Here is a 20,564-nt window from a genome sequence, read left to right as displayed (position 1 = left end):
TATTACAATACAAGTTGAAGAAGATCGCAACAAATTCGATAAAGAGTTTCAGGTAGTACTAAAAGTTATTTATGACTCAGTTTAACGCATAATCACGGTTAATAATTTATTCTTAACTTAATTAACCATACAAATAGGTAAAAATAATAAAACACTCTTTTAGTGTTTTAAGGCAGTTATGCTTCCCTGTAAAAAACTAAAATACTACTTCATCATTTGTCATATTATGTTTTGCTTGCAAGTTTACATTTCAGATTAAAGTAAGTTAAACTTAACCTTTCTGACTTGAAGCCTTTTCTATGCGAAGCCCGGAGATCATAAATATGTGCTTTTTTTACAGTTAAATCTTGTAGGGTGTAGGCGCTTTATAATTGCCACAACTTCATCACACCATATATTTTTTGATGACAATATGAGAGTGGTGAGTATGCAACATTTTTGTTTTACAATGCGTTTTAATAGTCTGATGAAGAGTTCAAGATGTCAGGTCAATCTATATTAATTTTCAATCTATATTAATTTTTTTAAAAATTAATCTTTGATAAAATGTAAATTTAAGAAGTTTTGGGGAAAAAGTGAAATTTTAAAACTATCTGTTTGTAATGTATGAAAACATGGTTATGGTCTGCTATAAGCAAAGAGAAATAATTTGTTCTACGAAGGTTTAAAAAATATGTTTACCAACAATATACAATCAAACCTCAATGTCACGAACTTCAATAACCCGAAATTACAGATGCCATGAAAAAATCTGAATTTATTACCTGTTTGCTTTGTAACTGGAAAAAAAGAAAAGAAAAAACTCTTTTAGTCGAATTTTTTTCTCAGTGACCCACGAATTCGTTTTCATCTCCAAAAAGTTATTCCTCCTGATTTCTGAATTAGTTAAAACCTGTTTTAGAATTTAAAATCTTAAGAATTTTTTAAAACAATGTTATGAATCTTGTCTTGAAAGTCTACAAGGAAAAAGATTATTATGTTTAAAAACAAAAATACTGGCATTATCCATTCCTAAAGAAGGTGCCAGGTGTATATGTATAAATCAGAACATCTGCTTATAAAATAGAAAAGAACTTACAAATTTAATGAATCCAAAATAAACTAATGTTTATGAGATAACAGTTACTGTAAACAATAATGTTTCAGTATGTGGTGATGAGAAAAAATCGGAAATCTTAAAAAAGAAGCTAAGCATTAAGAAATTTATCAGAAAAAGAAGATAGCGGAACGTGAGCTAATTATTCAAATAAAAAGAGTAAAAATATTGAAAGTGTTTGAAATAAGTTTTGTTTGAACTAAATACATGTTATGGAAATTTTGAAATGATAGTAAAGTTATTAATTAAACCGATTAAAAGAATATTTGATATTCGATAAAAAATATTAAATTTTTTGTATCCTAAATTTTCAATATCCCGAAATTTTTAGTGTCTTTCTTCAAGCTCGTAATATCGAGGTTGGAAATCTTTTCTAATGTATAGTACTAATAAGTATCCGTATCCCCCCCCCCCCATGTGTTACATTATACGAGTTGCGAATGTCTATGGAATTGTTGGATTGCTTATAGAATATTTTACAATAAAATTTACTTTGAATGACATAGCTTTCTTAGTTTAGGTTTAACAGAGTAATTTTTTTAAACTATTCTTTAAACATTGCACTTTTTTTTTAATATTTACGTCCAGAGGACTTACTGAGAAGTCTCCCGATTTTAAGCTTGTATATACCAAGTTCACTCACTTTTTTTTAAAGGAAAAACGATCAAATGAAAAGTTTTGATTTCGATTCACGCAAAAATATTATTTACGAATTCCGGGAAATATTTGTTGTTTTAACACATTTCTTAGAAAACTATTATATTAAAATCTAACAGTATTTCATTAGGCAAAATATGCACTGGTTGCAATATGGAATGACTTATTCTCATTTTAGCAGAATTCGCTCTAACTTTCTTGGTCAACGGGATTTTACACTTGTCCCGACATTTAATAACATATTGTGGTTTTTTCCAATTTGGCTAATTTATATTAGTTTTACGTTTCGGCCAATATTCTCGTTGCCCAAATAAACTGCAGCAACACTCACAATAACGTCATATTAAATTATTATCTCTGGTATATTTACAATTTTGTCGTATTTAATTTACTTATGAGTATTATTAGCAGTCTCAGTGACCTGAGTAAATCAGAACCTGGCGTTGTTCCAACATGTTGACAAACTTAGATTTATAGTTCCTGTAACAGATTTTTTTAAAATAAATTTTATATTATATTCATTTAAACTTTAAATTAAATTGCATCATTAAATTTCATCTTTAATTTGAATTATATCTGCATTTTAAATTATCATAACCTAAAGTTTGAGAATTAAAAACTTGTGTTTAAAAAAGATGCTAAATTATTATTATCAATTGGTAACAAAAAGTTTTTGAATTTAAGTTTAATAAATTCAAACTTCTTGAAATTCAAATGCATTTTGGGTAAGTATAGTTATGCTTAAAATTACCTGTAATGGTTGAGTACAGTATTTATTTAATTTTTGATAATGTCTGTTAGCCTGCGTTTTTGTTTTCCCTTCAGTTAAGGGGACTTCAAGTACGTATTTTCTCGAAATTTCATCTGTTTCTATTTCTTATGAAATATTTTGTTACGAACGAGGCTGTTGTTTCCATGATAGCAAAGATCAACGAAAAAAAAATTTTTTTTATTGCTCTTGGAAAGATGACAAATATCACAAATTGATACAAAAGCTATTCATCTTAAATCTTTAACAATAATAAGTTGCATTCATCAGTGAAGCCATTCAAGAGATATTAAGGAAAGATTGAATCTGTAACAATGAGTTTCAGCAATAGAATTTTAGAAATTGCGCTTAAAATATTTGATACCGGAACTGGTGATCCTTTACAAACTCAAACTAGCCCATAAAGATTAGTAAACTGTAGAAAGAAAAAAAAGCAAAGAAAGGAAAATAAAATAAATAAATAAATAGGATTCTTGTTATATTTCCGTTGGAATTTGACAGTTGGGCGATTGGACTACAGGGCGAACTGCCTCACCGTAAGAACACGATCTAAATCGTTGCTCCCTCTCTCGAGTTATTATTAGAAAGCATTCACATAGACCAGGGGTGGCGAACCTTTATGCTTCAACTGCCATTATTTTCTAAAAAATTGTTTGATGAGGTCATAGACGTGCCGTCAAATAATTTTGACTTTGTGATTATTGGGAAAATAATAATACTAAATACTATTAACTCAAAGCTCTTTATTTACTTTGAAAAAAAATATTTTGCAATGTCTCAGTTATACGTGTTATTCAACTTAAAGTAACATCAGTGTGACTTCTGTTGTTGCAGATTCGATGGCAAATTAGGTTGTAAAATGTTAGTTTAAACAGGACTGTTAATTTTTTTTGCTAGTTATTTATTGTTAGTTTTTTATGGTTATTTATTGTTTTTTTTAGCATTAATTGAAATTTTTTTTATTAGTAATTGTTTATTATTTTGTGTGTTTTTTGTGAATTTTAATTTAATTGTTATACATATGCTTCATAGTGTAATAACATTTGTGTAATAACAATTCATAGTGTAATAACATTTTTGTAATAACAATTCATAATTTTGTAATAACAAATGTGATCGGTGGCGTGCCCAAAATCTTGTGTCGGGTGCCATAAATGGCACGCGTGCCATTGGTTCACCATCCCTGAATAGACTATCGCTTTTATTGAGATCAGATGGAGTTGTGAGGAAGAAAATCGAAACAGTTCTTTCAAACCGTTTCATTCTATGCATTAATTGAAAATTTAAAAAGAAAAAGAAGCATGATTCCGTCGCATTTGAAAGGTGTATCATCTGAGTTCTAATTATCTGGGTGGGATATGGGCTGTAAAAAAAGGGTTAAGTGCAATTTTCAAAAAATTTGTAATTTAGTAACGATTTAATAGTTTTCTGGATAGCTGAGATGACTAGCTATAGCCTCCATTTGTGTTAAGTATAGGGCTGGGTGAGAAAAGATTTAAGTACAAGTGACATAAAATATTATCTTACGGGAATACAAAAATTAAAAAAAATTAGTTCGGATGAAACTGAAAGGTGGTGAAAGAAGGGAAAAGTGATTGATAAAAAATTTTTAAAATTTCCTCCAAAAACTAAACGGAATTTGAAGCCTATTTTTTCGTGATTGACTTTGATAAGGATTCGTCAAATCATGATAATGTTTATTTTCTTCTTAAATATTAATTTGGGATTTTTAGTGTAAGTTATAATATTTTCCTTTTTGACGAGAACTTTCAAAATAGGTTGTGATTATAGAGCACCCTGTTAACATATTTTACACAATAATTTTGTATTACATCTCATTTCGTTATTTATTATTTTTATTTTTTGATTTCTTGATCCATTTTTAATTCCCTTACTACTCGATCTACTTTACTTGCGTTTTCTCAATTATGTCAAACGTCTTATTTTCTAATCATTCCGCTTTCAAAGATCTGGCTTCAGTGTTTGATCATTATCTTTCATAAATACAAAAGAAAGAATGACATCGAATAGAAATTTTTTGTTACTGTTGGAACTTGCCTTTTTCGCGTAGCTAACATCGAAGCCGCAGTATGGCTTCTTCTTGTAATACCTGACACAAAGAGTCATTTCATCACAGAAAAAGCACATCCACACTATGTAACCACATCCGTACTTGGATAAATCCAGTCTTAGCTATTTCATCAAAATAACTTTCAGAAAAAAATTGTAAGTATTAAAAATCTTATTATTTTCTAAAAATAAAATGAATTAGATAAAAAAATAAAATGGCGATTGTATCAAAAGTATTTGTTATATATCTATCTATTAGTGGTAAGAATTTAACTGACAGATGCGTATAAATATTTGCAATTCCGTCGAAAAAAATATTATGTTAATTACTTTAATTTGCAATGATTTGTATTTCTTCCATGATATACACCTTCCATTAATTTAACTGACAGATGCGTATAAATGTTTGCAATTGCGATGAAATGAATATTTTCGCAATTTTTTATTTTGTAATGATTTACATTTCTTCCCTGATATATGCATTCCCTGAAATTTTTCTGACAGATGCGTATAAATGTTTCCAATTGCGATGAAATGAATATTTTCGCAATTTTTTATTTCGTAATGATTTACATTTCTTCCCTGATATACACATTCCTTGACATTTTACTGACAGATGCGTATAAATGATTGCAATTCTGGCAAAAAAAATATTATCGCAATTTCTTTAATTTGCCATGATTCATATTTCTTCCATGATATACACCTTCCATTAATTTAACTGACAGATGCGTATAAATGTTTGCGATCGCGATGAAAGGAATATTTTCACAATATTTTTAAATTTGTAATGATTTACATTTCTTCCATGATACACACATTTCATGAATTTAACTATCCGAAGCATATGACTGTTTTTAATGATGATACAGATTATTTTTTATTAAAATTGCTTTCCTCATTTATTTATTTTTTTATTCCAAATATTTTCTTTCACTTTCCATAACTTTTTTATGCATTTTAAATTGTTTATTAATTTTTAATGATATTTTTTTAACATTTTACTTACATCTGCAGATGTGTTCGATCACCTGATTTTGGTCTGCCTATTTTGAGTTAAAATATTTGAAGTGACAGGAAAGAAAAATTTTATAATGTGTGGGCAAATGTTGTGACATATATTCATTTTTTTCTTCTTTCGTTTTTCATACTATTTTCGTAGCATTCAAATGGCCTACCATTATTGCTTTAATTTCCGTAGGCTGATTTTTATCATTAAATAAAATATAAAATGCGTGCAATATAGTGTTACTATTACTAGTACCCGTTGTTTTTAACAATTTATTCGCTTCTGCCGGGATTTCTTCGAGATATCGTCACAAGAATTTAGTCTGTCTCCTTTTTATTTTATTTCATTTTTTTATTTTGGATTTAGGTATTTTGAGGAGCTCAAAGACTAGTAATGATCAAGTGCAATTGGAACACTTCTCATTAATAATTTTTTTTTCTTTAACGTCAATAATTTCGATAAAATCACAGAACATTTTGATTTAAAAATATATAATTACTGTAACTTCATTTAAGAACCTTTTGTGGAAATGTTAATCGTAACAAAATGGATGATTACCTGGATTTGAAAAATAATCTGTGCAATTTTTTCAAGAGAAAAATTTAGTCTAAGGAATAACAATTATGTGACTCACAGAAGATATAAATATGAGAAGTAATTTAACTGGTAGAAGAGACTTACAACAATTCAAATAAGGAACGAATGCTATCGCTCTTCATTATTTTTTTTTTTCATCTTTAAAAGTTTTAACATACGCATAGAATTGTTAAAATTTATAATTGATAAAATTTATTATGCATGTAGTCCATTTCTCTATCTTTTTCTACTTTTAAGTTTTTTATAAAGTTAAGTATATTATTAAATTTCTTGTCTGTAGACATTTCACACAGCGAGAAAATATAGCATCGAGTTTGGCACCTTGGCAGCAGTACGATAACTTAACTCTTTGGATTATATTGTTCTTATCTCTATACATTTAAACTAAAATAAATAATTAAGGAAGCTCAATTTAGTTAGTTATATACGAATGTCCTAAATTATATATTTTTAATTCACACGGCAGCTATAAAGTGATCTAATAATTTTTTGTTGGAATTTACTGATTTTGTTCAGATTTTATTTTTCACAGCATATATCTTTAATAACCAAAAATATTCCGAAACGTTTTAGGGTTGTGACTAAAATTAGTTGAAAAAATTTAATTTCCTATTTTTGTTGAATTGATAAAATATCAAACAGTGTTATTTTTTTGCCAGCAACAATTACATTATCAATCTATGTTAGTTTCGCCGACATTTTTGTTCTCATAAAATTCGCTGCTCTTCTTTTTATCTCATTGATTGGAGTAAGATCTTTCAGAATTGAAAACTCTATTGGATTTCCAATGTCCAGAACATACTAAATAACATGAAGCGAGTAGACAAAATCAGTTTTAGAATGTATTGAAACATCTAGAAGTTCCATCGTAAACTACCTTAATATGTAACTGTAGAGGGTTCACTTTAAAACATAATATACCAATGTTCACAACCAACAAATATAACTATTAGTTCGAAAACCTGAAAAATGTAGAAATTAAATTACGTAACACTACATGGTTTTCCATAATATCTTCAGTTGTGCTTTTATTGGAGCAACATCTTTCAGTATTGAAAACTCTATAGGAATTCCAATACCCAGACCATGTTAGATGACACGAAGGGAGAAGACGAAATTAGTTTTGGAATATATAGAATCACTATCAATTACCTTACATGTTACTTGATTCTATGTTTACAGTCAATAATTACAACTACGTGTTTTAAAACCTTGAAAATGTAGAATTTAAATAATGTTACTTTAACAAGTTCTTTCATAATATCTTCAATTGTGCTTTTAGAAAACTCGATTACATATAATCATGGATGTTTCAAAAAAGGTATAGGGGAGATTTCTGATGATCAAAAATGTTTAATTTTCAGTTTCGCTGGGGAATGTTGAACGCATCATCACTTTATTCACCAACCTTCTTGGATGAAGGTCCGCCATCGTGGTGTTACGAGACACGCTTCAACGGTTGGAACGCTCCTCCTGATGTTTATGTCAGCCCCTACTGGAAACAATTCAGGGCGCCTGCACCCTACCTGCACTACTTACTAGGTATACTCTACGTAGTTTTGATGGTAGTCTCATGCATTGGAAATGGAATAGTCATCTATATATTTTTAGTGTGAGTTTTACAAAATGATTTTTGACAATTTCTTACATCACAATAAAGATTGTGCTATTTACAATGGAAAGACAGGCAAAGTGGCTATATTTAGGATTGGGGATCTTCTTTCCAATCAACAAAATTATTAAAATAAATATCGATACCAGTGCTACTGAATAGATGCTACTTCCTGTTAGACTTTCTAAAAATAGCTACTGGTACAGAACAAAATAAGGAGAACACTTCTAACCCTTTGTAAGTAATTTGTCTTTTAGCAACAAATGTTACAGAAGATTTTACACTGCAAATTTGTTGGCACAATCTGTTGTCATTTTCATCTCTGCAAAATTCTTTAGGAGCAAAATGAAGAGAGAAAGTTAGCAACTTTAATACCAGCAATTTTGAAATCATTCAATGGGATTGCAATCTTTATCTAAGAATGGTTTTAGAATTATCGAGGTATTAGGAAAGAAAAGATGGAAATTTTGCATAGGTAAGGACATCCTTTCTAAAAGCTTTAGGCATGATTTTTTCAAATTGTGCCAATAGTTTTGCTTTGTGAAATATTCCAAAACATTCGCCGTTAAAAGAAGGATTGTTTACATTGACTAAATATAGAGGTGTTTGTTTCATTTTGTTTTGTACCTAAGTCGCATATGCTGGTTAATAACAGTTGTAAAATGTGACTACACAGATGCACGTATTGAAAAGTATGTATTTAATGAATACGATACAAACTTATACATTACAGTGTAGGTTTTATATTTGTTAAGTATTATCATAACTAGTATTTACACAAAATTTTTTTTTATCAACATTATGCTTAAAAATGATTGAGACTTAGAAACAATAGCTCTAACTCATTATTTTTTCACTGCAAGCAGCGCGTTCTTTAAATATCAATTTTCGCGTTTGAAATATGTAATACATGTTCTTCCTATTTCTGTATCGCTATTTTACTCAACTTCGCGACATTAAAAAATACGTTTTAGCTTTAACTCCTCATGCAAACAGAATTTGCAATAAAAAACCTGGGGTTTACATTTAAGATTTTAAAGTTGGCCCCCTCCAACCTCCAGGTGTCAACCCCCAGGTGGGAGTGAAAGATCGAGTTCGAAATCATAGGATAACCTTTAAAAAATATTGACTGTGTCCAGTTTCACAAACTTAATCCCATATACATTTCCCGAGATATTTGACCGTCTCCAAACTTTTTTGCAACCTGTATAAATTTTTTCAATTTTCATGTAATAGTTTAACCAGTTTCTCTAAATCTGATTTTCGAGATCCTCTAAAAACTTGTAAAAATGACACAAGTTATACTAAAAATTCCCTAAAAAATGGTGTCCTGCTTTGTAAGAGCTTATTTGGCGTGTTCTCATTGCATTTATTTCCTTTCAGAGCAAGAAATCTAAGAACACCTGCTAATATGTTTGTAATTGGTCTTGCATTATCAGATTTACTTATGATGGCCAAAACACCAGTTTTCATTTACAACTCTTTTCAACTTGGACCTGTATTTGGAAGTTTAGGTTAAGTATCCACTTAATTTATTATGCATTTTTGAAATTTTTAAGCAGTAGATCTGTATTTTAAATTATAGATTTAAGTGTAATATATCTTATGCTTTTACTACAATATAGAGATTTTTTTTACATATATTATATCTCAGCAGTTTTAAATTGTTTTTATCACTTAAAATAAATACAAAAAAAAATGCAAAATTTGGAACATTTGAATGTGTTTTTTAAGTTTTGGTTTCTTCTCCATATTTTTATATTTTAAGCTGTGGAGGAGCATTTCAAATATTAAAAATTTCAAAAAAGATTTTATTCAATATTATTATTATTTTGCATAAATAGGACCTTTAGAGTGTTTAAGCTGGTTCTATGAAAAAATATATTTTTTAGGATTTGAAGTTAAATATCGATAACTTGAATTGTGTTTTTAAATAATTTAAAGCCTTATTACCTTATCCTTATTCATGGATAAAGTAAAAATGCTTTAACTTAAAAAAAATATATAATTTCAGCTGTTTTAGATAAATTATTTGCATAATTTTAGCAGAAAACTTGAAACGCTTATAAGAATCCAAAAATTAAAATTCCATACAAATCCACCCAACACGATCGAAAAAACGATTTGTAACCGTATAAAAGTATAAATATCAACTGAATTTTTCCTGAGGAACATAGCAGCCAGGTCAAAATATCTTTACAGAATGATTTTTCCATGATTGCTCTACAGTGCCATATATCATCGTATTTGGTAATATTTTATTTGTTTGAAATAAATTACTGCTTCAAAGATAAATTCTAAATCATAATTATTCTAACAATGACCAAAATAATGTTTCCTCTTAATTTTTTAAACTGACATTTTTCTTTAAATCCATCAACTTTAAATACCTCAACTTCAATTTGCTTTCAGTAGAAAATGAAGATCTTATAAACATTAACTTCTCATAGTAACAAAAAATAGTTGTGAAAATATTTTTTCAATCTTACTTACTGCTCTGTATTATTTATAGGTTGTACCATCTACGGTGTTGTTGGAGCTTATTCAGGTATAGGCTCAGCCTTTTGCAACGCCCTCATATCATATGATAGGTATAGAGTTATCGTCCATCCCTTCAGTAAATCTGGGATGACGTTGGCAAAAGCAATCTGCATCCTGATTCTCATTTACATCTATGTAACCCCTTTTGCTTTATTGCCTGCTTTCGAAATCTGGAGCCGATTTGTGCCAGAAGGTTTCCTGACCAGTTGTGCTGCAGATTTCTTTATGCACGACTTTAATGGAAGATCTTATATAGTGGGGACATGGTTTTTTGGTTGGTTTATTCCTATTTGCACAGTTCTGTATTGTTACTTTAGGATATTTCTTGCTGTAAGAAATCATGAATTGCAAATAAAAGAACAGGTACGACCAAACTTAGTTGTAAATAGTGATTCAAGACGTAAATTCAAAAGCATTGTGATTGAATTATATGAAATATTGTATCAAGTTATTTTAAAAGTCTGCTATATTCACTATATTCTATGAGCTATTAGAAGAAATAAAAATGTATTTTAAATCATATTAACATATTTTATGCAAAATTTCATTTTTAATTTTTTTTTTATCTTCCGCTATAATAGTGGAATCAAAACAATTTTACAATAAAACTGGAAAAAAACTAAAATATAATATTATTTGTTTAGAAAATATGTGAAACTTGATTAAAGTGAAGTAGTTATTTCCGAAATAAGGTGATTCTTTTTTATTTGAAGTTCACTTTTAAACTTGCATAATTTACTTAATAATAATCAGAAACACAATTTTTAGTTTATTTGAGGGTAGAAAATCTTATTATTGTTTTTTCAAAATTATTCCTTGACAGACAACTGCATGGAACTTCTGAAAAAAGTTGTTTTCGGTATTAAGTTTCATAAAGTTGTGTTGAAATGGGATGTATTTAATTAATACTTTGTTTGGTTCTATTAAAAATTAATTTAGTAAAATTAATCAATGGAAAATTTGAAAGAATATTCTGATTTGATTTGGGCCTTTTTTTTGTTGAGATTTTCAGATTTTATCCAAAAACTGTTAGAATTTCCTAAAAATCTCTTACTAAATTATTTCAAAATTTGAAGAATATCCCTGTTATTTAAGGTTAAAATTAAGATAACCTTCATTATTGCTACTATCTTTTAATTTTGTGTTTCTTTTTCAGAATTCCACTTTTCGTGTTTTACCCACTATTTCTCTTGTATTCACTTATTTTATCCACTATAACTGTCTAAAAATTTATTTCAGATACTTAAAAATTTTCAAATGGGATATTCATCGTTGTAACATGCTATGTTTTGAAAGAAAATTTTTTTTCTTGATTATTTAAAAATTCCGAGTGAAGGAGATAATACTATTTTAAGAATATTCCCAAAATTATTTAAGATTAAAATTAAGACAGCCTCAATCATTGCTACTCTATTTTAATTTTTACCTAGAACACGTTTTTGTATTTTTTGTTCAGATGTCCTATACGTCCTCCCGAAAAATTATTTCTAGGAGCTTGAAAATTTTTCAGTAAGATATTCATTATTGTAGCATGCTACGAACAAATAAATTTTTAAGACCTATTTTAAAATTCAGTGTGAAGAGGTAGGAATTCAATAGTACGACAGACTGGTGAAATATATGAATGAATAACGCCATTAATAATCGAAGCTTAAAACTTGGCATACACATACCACACCATATGAAACTTTAATTTTGGATGGATGACCATCTCAAATGTAGCATGTAACAATTTCCTTCACAGTCACCTTATAACTTTCAGAAAGGCGGATTTGTTGCTTTCTTTTTAAATGTTTTTTTAACGATTTCGAGTGATATATATTAATGATATGAGAAACATTCACTATTTTGTGGATACAGTTTTCTATTTTAACCAATATCTGTTACTTCGAGCAAAATAAACCAACTGCTCACTGGTCCCCACTATTACTCCTCAATCATTTTGTAGATGGAAAATATTATGTATTATTCTATTTTCAATAATATATGCCATATTTCACTAAAATGTGTTTGTTTAAATCAAATTTTATGGAATAATTAGTTTTTGATGCACTTTTTATAAAAAAATTTTTGCTACTTTAAATAATATTTACTAAAGATAGGACGAAAACTTGAAATCTTGTGCATGAAATTCTCTATTTTAACCAAAACATGTCGGGGGTTTCACTACCAGCTAGCTTCGTTAATCAACTCCACGATTATTTCTCGATAAATTTGTATTATTAACTATGAACATATTTTTTCTTTGAAATTAAAAATTATTCGATTGAAAGATCCCAAAATTTCATATTATATTAACTCAAATTTGGTTAAACAAATTCATTTTAAAGTCTAATTTTTGTACATGTAGTTTGTGTAGAAATAGTAGTAAATTAACGCATAATAGATTAGATTATTTGTAGTTTCATACCATATCAAACCATTTGTGGTTTCAAACCTTCGCAAAATGCTTTTCTTCAGCCTACAAAGAGAGCTGTCTATCAATCTAGCTACTAATGGGTTCACATGATGGTCTCAACAACAGTACTTCAAACCTTAAGTTGTTAGGGCAATTAAAAGAAAGTTGAAGATGTATGAGAAGTACCAAGTACCAAAGTTTCGCTTTAAACTTTGACAATATGGCTGCAAGAATGGTTGTACACGACAGTGGACAATGTAAGATGGCTCTCTCTCTCTCAGTGTATTGCTCTTTGTGCTTGTGGTTCCCTATGAAACTTGGCGGTATCAAATTTTGAATTTAATCTATCATATAAATCCAATCTATATTGAGTTTATACATTCAATTCATTATAGACTGTCTAGCAGTACAAAAAATATGCTATAAAATAAGCGAAAATACTTTAACATTAATTAATTCATACCATTAGATAATCCATGAAATTTGATTTAGATAAATATATTATTAATGATACACTATTAAAAATTTCATGCATTAATAAAAATAGAGTAAAACAGGATGCTTTTAGTGTCACAATTTGTTTATCATGAAAAAAAAAAGTAATAGTGGGGGCCGATGCACAATGTAAACAAGTAATATTTATTGCCTCAAGGGCATGCACAAAATATGATGTGTTCATCATTTATTTAATAGATATCAATAAAAATCGTCAAAAAACATTTTAAAGAGCATATAAAAAGTTTTCAGAGGCCGCCATTATTGTTATGGGTTAAATCCCAGAGGGACTCCTATCCATAATTAAAGCTTCGCATGTGTAGTATATGTGTACCAAGTTATATTTTTCTATTATTAAAGGCACGATTGCTTCACCCATTTGCAGTATTATTAAGGTAAAAATTTGTCAATAATTAATTACTGTACCATCTTTTTTATCAGATTAGTAATATTTTTTGAATTTGTTAATATTTCTTCATTATATTTGTAATCCTTTCCATCCAAGTAAAAAATTGTCAAATGCTCGTTTTAGGCAAGAAAAATGAACGTGGACAGCATTCGATCCAATGCAGCAATGAATAACTCGTCTGCTGAAGTACGGATTGCAAAAACAGCATTCTGTGTTATCATCCTTTTCCTCTTTTCTTGGGTTCCTTACATCTCGGTAGCATTTTTGGCTGGTTTTTCAGATCCCAGTGAGAGAAAGATCACCCCAATAATATCAATGATTCCAGCACTTACATTGAAAGCATCCGCCTGTTTCGATCCATTCTTTTACGCTATAAGTCATCCTAGATACCGACTGGAGCTACAAAAGCGATTACCTTGGCTTTGCATCCAAGAGAAGGCTGAAAATGCTTCTAATGGCAACATCGATACTGTGTCCAAAGCTACTACAGAGACATAGATTTCAAGGAGAAAATTGCTGTTTTTGTTTGTAATATCTAATTTGATATTATATGGTAATTTATTCATAAATTCTAAAATGCCTAGGAACTATTTATGAAATATGTAAACATTGTTTACGTTTCTTCTTTATGGAGGGATTTTAGCTTGATGTTAATTTGTGATTTGCCCATAAAATCTCAAGATATCTGGAAGTTATTTGGGGAATATCTAAACACTTTTGTAAGTTAGTTCTATCCTTACGAACTGCTTATGAATTGCTTATAAATATAAAAAAAATATGTGTTAGACATTTTCAGCAATGAAAATTTTTTATTTCGGTAAAACTTACTTATTTACATTTTGACCGATTATACCGTTTACATTTTGGATTATATTCCTAATAATTATAAATATATATAGTCAGTGAAAAAAATGCAAATATTGGTCTGGCATGCTTAGTAATAAATGCATATATTTATTTACAATTTAAGTAATTATGAGCACCTGCGAGTTGTACCTAGAATACATTCAATTCCAAACACTGAAATTAAGAAAAAAAATCATTTCACTTTTATTTTGATTTATGTGATTTCGAGAAAAGAATAAATTATTATGTATTTATGCACCTATTTTGACCTAAACTAGATGTTAAACTATTATTAAATCTAGTTAGGACATAATATATAAAATATTTATGAAATTAATAAACTCGAGGAAATAATATATTTATTTATTGAATAGGGCTTTTTTCTTTTCTACAAATAGAGCATTGAGCGTTATGGTTTTAATTACATCGTATATAAATACTGCAATTTCTTATAGTAACTAAGAGTATTATAATAGAGAGAAAAAATATTATAAAAGAAAAAAATATTTTTCAATATGAAAATTTTTACCTTTGTTCTCAGATTTTACATATCTATTGAATCTAACTGTCCAACTGAACTTAGTATTTAATTTGTGTGGGAATGTAATGTTCAATTTAACACAATGCTAGTCTACCATTTATTGTAGTATAATAATCCCTTCTATTATGCACAAAAGTGGAAAATGTTTAAAGGAAAATATAAAAAGTTTTATTATCGCAAATTATTAAAATTAAAAATTTACTGTAATTTCTACAGAAAAATATATTTTAAATAGTTTTGATTAGGTTGCAAACTTAAATGGTATTTCTGAAAAATGTCTTCAGATATTGCAATAATTCATTATAATTTTTGACCCTTTATGCATAAATATGGTAGTTAAATTTGCATAATGAAATAAGAATTAGCGGAATTTACTGTAAATAAATAGAGTAAAAAAAATACATAGCTGTTTATATTTCTTATAAAATAAGAGATTTAGTAAACTGTAAAACTTTTCTAGATTTTAAATAGATGTTGTTTTTTTATAGTTTTTGAGCAAAACACTGGAGACAGTTTACTTCAGTCTAGAGTTTAGTTTAGGAACTTTCCAGAGCGTTAAAAATTATATTTACGAGAGAGAAGGGTGAGGAATAAAAATTTAGCTAAGTTCCTTGGTTACAATTTTAACACTAACAATTTTAATACATTCTAATACAAATCCTAGTTGAAATAGAAGGAAAATTTGTAGAATTAGTGCAATTTTCCCATAAAATGTGAAAATGCTTAATTAATAGCATAAATACTATATAATTGAATAGCAAAGCTCTAAGTTTTCATATACTGTAAAACACAAATTGTTTTTATGCATGCATTTGCTATGTATTTAATTAATTAAAAAAAATCCTCTGTATTTCTTCAGAATAAAGATACTATCAAATAATGATGTGTTTAATTTGTTGTCTGCATGTTGGGATTTTTTTTCATCCTGGGATTAAACGTTTACACATTCATTTTAATACAGGAAATAATCATGCGCAATTTATAGAAAATAAAAATTTGCACATTTTTCGATTTTTGCGAAGAAGAGTTTTTTTATTTAAAGTTAAATTTTAAAAGCATACCTCGTTTGTTTGTCCTTAATTACTATATAATTTTTACTTGTTCTACTCCTATGACAAATTTTTTAGCCAAAAAATCCCTAAAAATTTTATTTATTATTAAAAGTAAGTTCCTGTCTTAATCTAACTAACTTAAGCTTAATAGTTCTTAGTTCTGAACAGATTTAAGTGGTACACTCTACAATTTATAATTTACAGTCTCTGTCATATTTCCATTTACACTTGATTATTTTCTATCAATGTTACAATTATATTCGTAATTCTAAATTATTTTTTACTTCATTTTACTTAAAAATATTGAATCAAAGAAGAGATTTATTGAATTTTCGTCACATAAAACTAAAATTATAAACATGTAAAATAATTCTTCGATTTCTATTTTTATGACCTAAGCAAATGCATAGAGAACGTGTAAATTAACTCATTATCACATGCGGTGCTATATTTGTTTGATCAATAAGTTGTGCTATTTTTTAGTCTTTAGAAAGGAAAAAAAAAAGTAAGAAAGATGTATCGCGTTTTCACATACTCTGGAATAAAAGTGATAAAATTGTATTGAAGCATTAGATTCTAGACATTTTATGAAATAGAAATAAATCAATCTAAACGCGTGCTGACTTTGTACTGGGTAACACACTATATTTTTCAGAGGTGGAATTATTGAGAGAAGTAAGATCCCTATTAGCAAATGGAAAGGCTCAACCACGATGGAGTCAGGGTCTAAGTCTAAAATGTTGTCTCGCTATATGCAACAATTAATACAATTATGATACTTAAAAGTACGAAATATTTATTTTAAAGCAGCTCTTATACAAAATTTCATATTTTTATGTTTAAAAAAATCAAAACTTGTACAGTTTCAAACAAAGTTCAAGCTACTTAAAAGAATTTAAAAACAATTATGACATAAGTTTCGCCCCCCCCCCTAATGTGTTTTATGGCTTTAAAATGTTTTTCCAACAAAAAACAATGTAAGCACGATTTTCTAGAATGCATTTTTATTCATAATTTATTAGTTAACAGGATCATGATTACTTATTTTATTAGTATCATTTATTTTTTTATTTTTCATAGCGCTGGTTTTGAAGTGAAAATAAGGTTTAGTTCAAATAATAACAGATATTGCTGATGCCAATAATATGACCGACGGTATTAAAAAGATGCGTTATGTTGGCATAAGTAGCATTCAATTAGCAGTATTCAATTCTAAAAATACTTCATAATTATTATTATTAATTTTCTTAAGATTCAAACATCAGCTATTAACAAATATGAAGCTATAATTATCACGAAACATTATTGATTTTAAAGGTTATTTTGGGATCATGTAGAAAGCGTGAAATGATTTAGAATTATTCCAATGAAATTTATGTTGGCGTAAAATTTCTGTAGGTAGTAAATATGTAGGAATCATTTAAGTGGGCATAATCTCGTAAAACAATAGTCCATTTTTATTACCCTTCATTACTTTAGTGTAAATATCCTTCAATTAGAAATTAAATCATCACTCTCAAAATGATTCGCCTGTAACTTCTTTAAAAAATTAGAGAAATCCGTAACTCTTCATTATTAGTTTTATTTTTGAAAGACAATTATGATTAACAAACCACGAATGAATCTTAAAATCAATTTTTTCAGGTGATTTAATAACTTATTTACTAATTTTTGAGGTTAAAACATAAAAATTATAACATTAAATTTTAAAGTTTCTTACTAAAAATAATTTGTTATCAATCTCACGTTTAAGTCATTTTGAAATAGGTTTTTATAAGAAACCGTTAGTAAAATGAAAAATTATTGTTGATTTTTATAATTAAAAAGATAGAATAAAAAATTTGTTATCGTAAAACAACTTAACGCAGTTATGAAAATATCGATTAATCCATTTTAAAAATTACCCAATAAAACACATAATCTTATAATCTTTATGTTTTGGTCATTTTTCTTACTTTGAAAAAGTTTATAGATTGCTAAGTCTGCATGAAATCTAAGCAAGAAGGGATTTTATAAGATATCGCAATCATGTGTAAGCAAATCCTTGATGACTCATAATCACGTAACTATGATTCCTAATCGGTTTTGTTGTTTTAACACCTACAATAGTTAGGTCAGAGATTCTATGAAACTTTGGAATTTGGTTTTAACTTCGTAATTCGTGAAATAAGCATAATTCTAAAATGTCGCAAATGCAGTTCATTTGAAATTATTTTTAGAACAAAGCTATCTGCTGAAATTTCAATAGATGGAAGAAACATAGAGAAATTTTGAATTTTTTTTTACTTATACTCATTTTAAAACACGCGGAGCTGTTACTTCAATTTAATTGTTATGTATAGAATTCATAAAATGGTTGATTTGGAATGTTCATAATTTAAAAAAAAAATTATTTCAGCTTTTCAAATAAATTTTGAAATTATTTTTACTCATACAAAAAAAAAACAATTTACAATTATTAAAAAATAAACAAAATAAAGAAAATTATTAAAAAAAAGAATTACGCCTAATTTTTTTACATAAATTAACTAAAATTTGGTCAAGAAAATAAATATTTGCATGTTTTAACAATCATCTATTAAAGTATAACCACAAATTGAACTATTGTAATCATGCAATTTTCGACGGCATAAAAATAATAGAATAATCAAAAGTATTAACGTATTAGTTTTAGATAAAATTACCAAGGAAAGACAAAAATACATTCATGAAATACTTGCATTCAGTTTTCAATTTTATTTTCTAAAACATCTGTAGCAATTTTCTTCTAAAATTTTAAAATAATATTTATACTTATTTTTTCTCAGAAAGTATCATTAAATACGATATGAAAAAAACTTACGGAATATTGATTTCAAACAGTTTTTGAGTTGAAAATTGTTTTGAAGCAGTTTTTGAGAGAGATAAACAGATAATAAAAATTCACAATTTTCAGCAAACGAACTTAAATTCACGAAATAAATTTTAGACACAGTGTTTTTAGAAACACCAAAAAATTTCGTAATTGTAGTTTTCGATTAACTGATATGTACTAAACTTTACTAAACTGATAACTGAAACGTACTAAACTGATACTAAACTTTATTTAATTTTTTGAGTAAAATAAGGCTAAAAATTAATAATAAGAATTTTTTAAAAGAGAAAATTTATTGCATATAGATTTTTAGAATTATTTTTTTCAACTCTTAAATAATAGAGAAATTCCACATTGACATTTTCCCTAAAACGTGATAAAATTAGTTCTCAAATTTTACATAATTTGTGTAGATAATAATTTAATAATGATTAGGGAATAATATAAAAATAAAAATAATTTTTAAAGTAGAAAATGATTCTCAAGTAGAATTTTTAAAAAAAAAAAAAAATCTTAACAATGTGATGCCTGCAAGTGACATAGTGTAGGTATTTCCATCCTGAAGAAAATTTATTGCATATAGATTTTTAAAATTATTTTTTTCAACTCTTAAATAATAGAGAAATTCCACATTGACATTTTCCCTAAAACGTGATAAAATTAGTTCTCAAATTTTACATAATTTGTGTAGATAATAATTTAATAATGATTAGGGAATAATATAAAAATAAAAATAATTTTTAAAGTAGAAAATGATTCTCAAGTAGAATTTTTAAAAAAAAAAAATCTTAACAATGTGATGCCTGCAAGTGACATAGTGTAGGTATCTCCATCCTGAAGAAAATTTATTGCATATAGATTTTTAAAATTATTTTTTTCAACTCTTAAATAATAGAGAAATTCTACATTGACATTTTCCCTAAAACGTGATAAAATTAGTTCTCAAATTTTACATAATTTGTGTAGATAATAATTTAATAATGATTAGGGAATAATATAAAAATAAAAATAATTTTTAAAGTAGAAAATGATTCTCAAGTAGAATTTAAAAAAAAAAAAAAAATCTTAACAATGTGATGCCTGCAAGTGACATAGTGTAGGTATCTCCATCCTGATTGCTTGTTAAAACATAGCATTTGTTTATGTTAGCAACTGATCTATCCATTTTATTTCGAGTAAGCCAAGTCCGTCAAGTATCAATTATCTTAAAATGCACATTCTATATTCTTTCATAAAGATTTCAGTTCTTTCACTATATATTTCTTACTTAACTCAAAGATAGGCATGAAGCCCAGTGGAACATAAACAAACTTATTATACATCCAAGTTGCCAGGTACATGAAACAAAAATATAACACGGTTACAATAAAATACATAAACAAAAAATAAATAGAAGTTAAGTAAAAGAAGTTAAAGAAGTAGTAAAAGAGGAAGTTAAGTAAGAACGCGAAGGAATCATAATTAAACAAATTCGATGTGCGATATGGCGCTTTATTTTTTTAAATCAATTTCAAGTTAGTAAACAAGTTAAATTGGGCAAAAAAATTAAATATGCTAGTTAGGCTAACAGATAATTTTGGAGACTATATTCTAGACTATAAAATGTTTAGAAAGAACA

The 20,564-nt window shown here is 27.5% G+C and overlaps 1 protein-coding gene across 2 annotated transcripts; it reads left to right on the top strand.

The window, feature by feature from the left end:
* Positions 1-315: 315 nt before the first annotated feature.
* Positions 316-15,917, top strand: LOC107438341 (opsin, ultraviolet-sensitive). Of its 2 annotated transcripts, none has more exons than XM_043043595.3 (5): positions 316-421; positions 7,563-7,810; positions 9,194-9,324; positions 10,323-10,714; positions 13,777-15,917. In XM_043043595.3, exons 1-5 carry the CDS (start codon positions 413-415, stop codon positions 14,149-14,151), a joined length of 1,155 nt encoding a protein of 384 aa, XP_042899529.1. In that variant the 5' UTR covers positions 316-412; the 3' UTR covers positions 14,152-15,917. The 2 variants fall into 2 exon arrangements, with proteins under 2 accessions (XP_042899529.1, XP_071039103.1); XM_071183002.2 differs by lacking the exon at positions 316-421 and adding an exon at positions 4,426-4,748.
* Positions 15,918-20,564: the final 4,647 nt, after the last annotated feature.

The sequence above is a fragment of the Parasteatoda tepidariorum genome, chromosome 3 (assembly GCF_982258835.1).
Source record: "Parasteatoda tepidariorum strain Cologne lab strain chromosome 3, Ptep-v5.0, whole genome shotgun sequence".
Taxonomy (NCBI): Eukaryota; Metazoa; Arthropoda; class Arachnida; order Araneae; family Theridiidae; genus Parasteatoda; species Parasteatoda tepidariorum.
This window is presented reverse-complemented; position numbering and strand designations above follow the sequence as displayed.

Bases quoted from the DNA above. Each gene is read 5' to 3' on its own strand.
- LOC107438341 (XM_043043595.3), top strand. The intron at 9,325-10,322 runs GTTAAGTATCCA...TATTATTTATAG, and splicing joins ACCTGTATTTGGAAGTTTAG to GTTGTACCATCTACGGTGTT. The intron at 10,715-13,776 runs GTACGACCAAAC...TGCTCGTTTTAG, and splicing joins AATTGCAAATAAAAGAACAG to GCAAGAAAAATGAACGTGGA.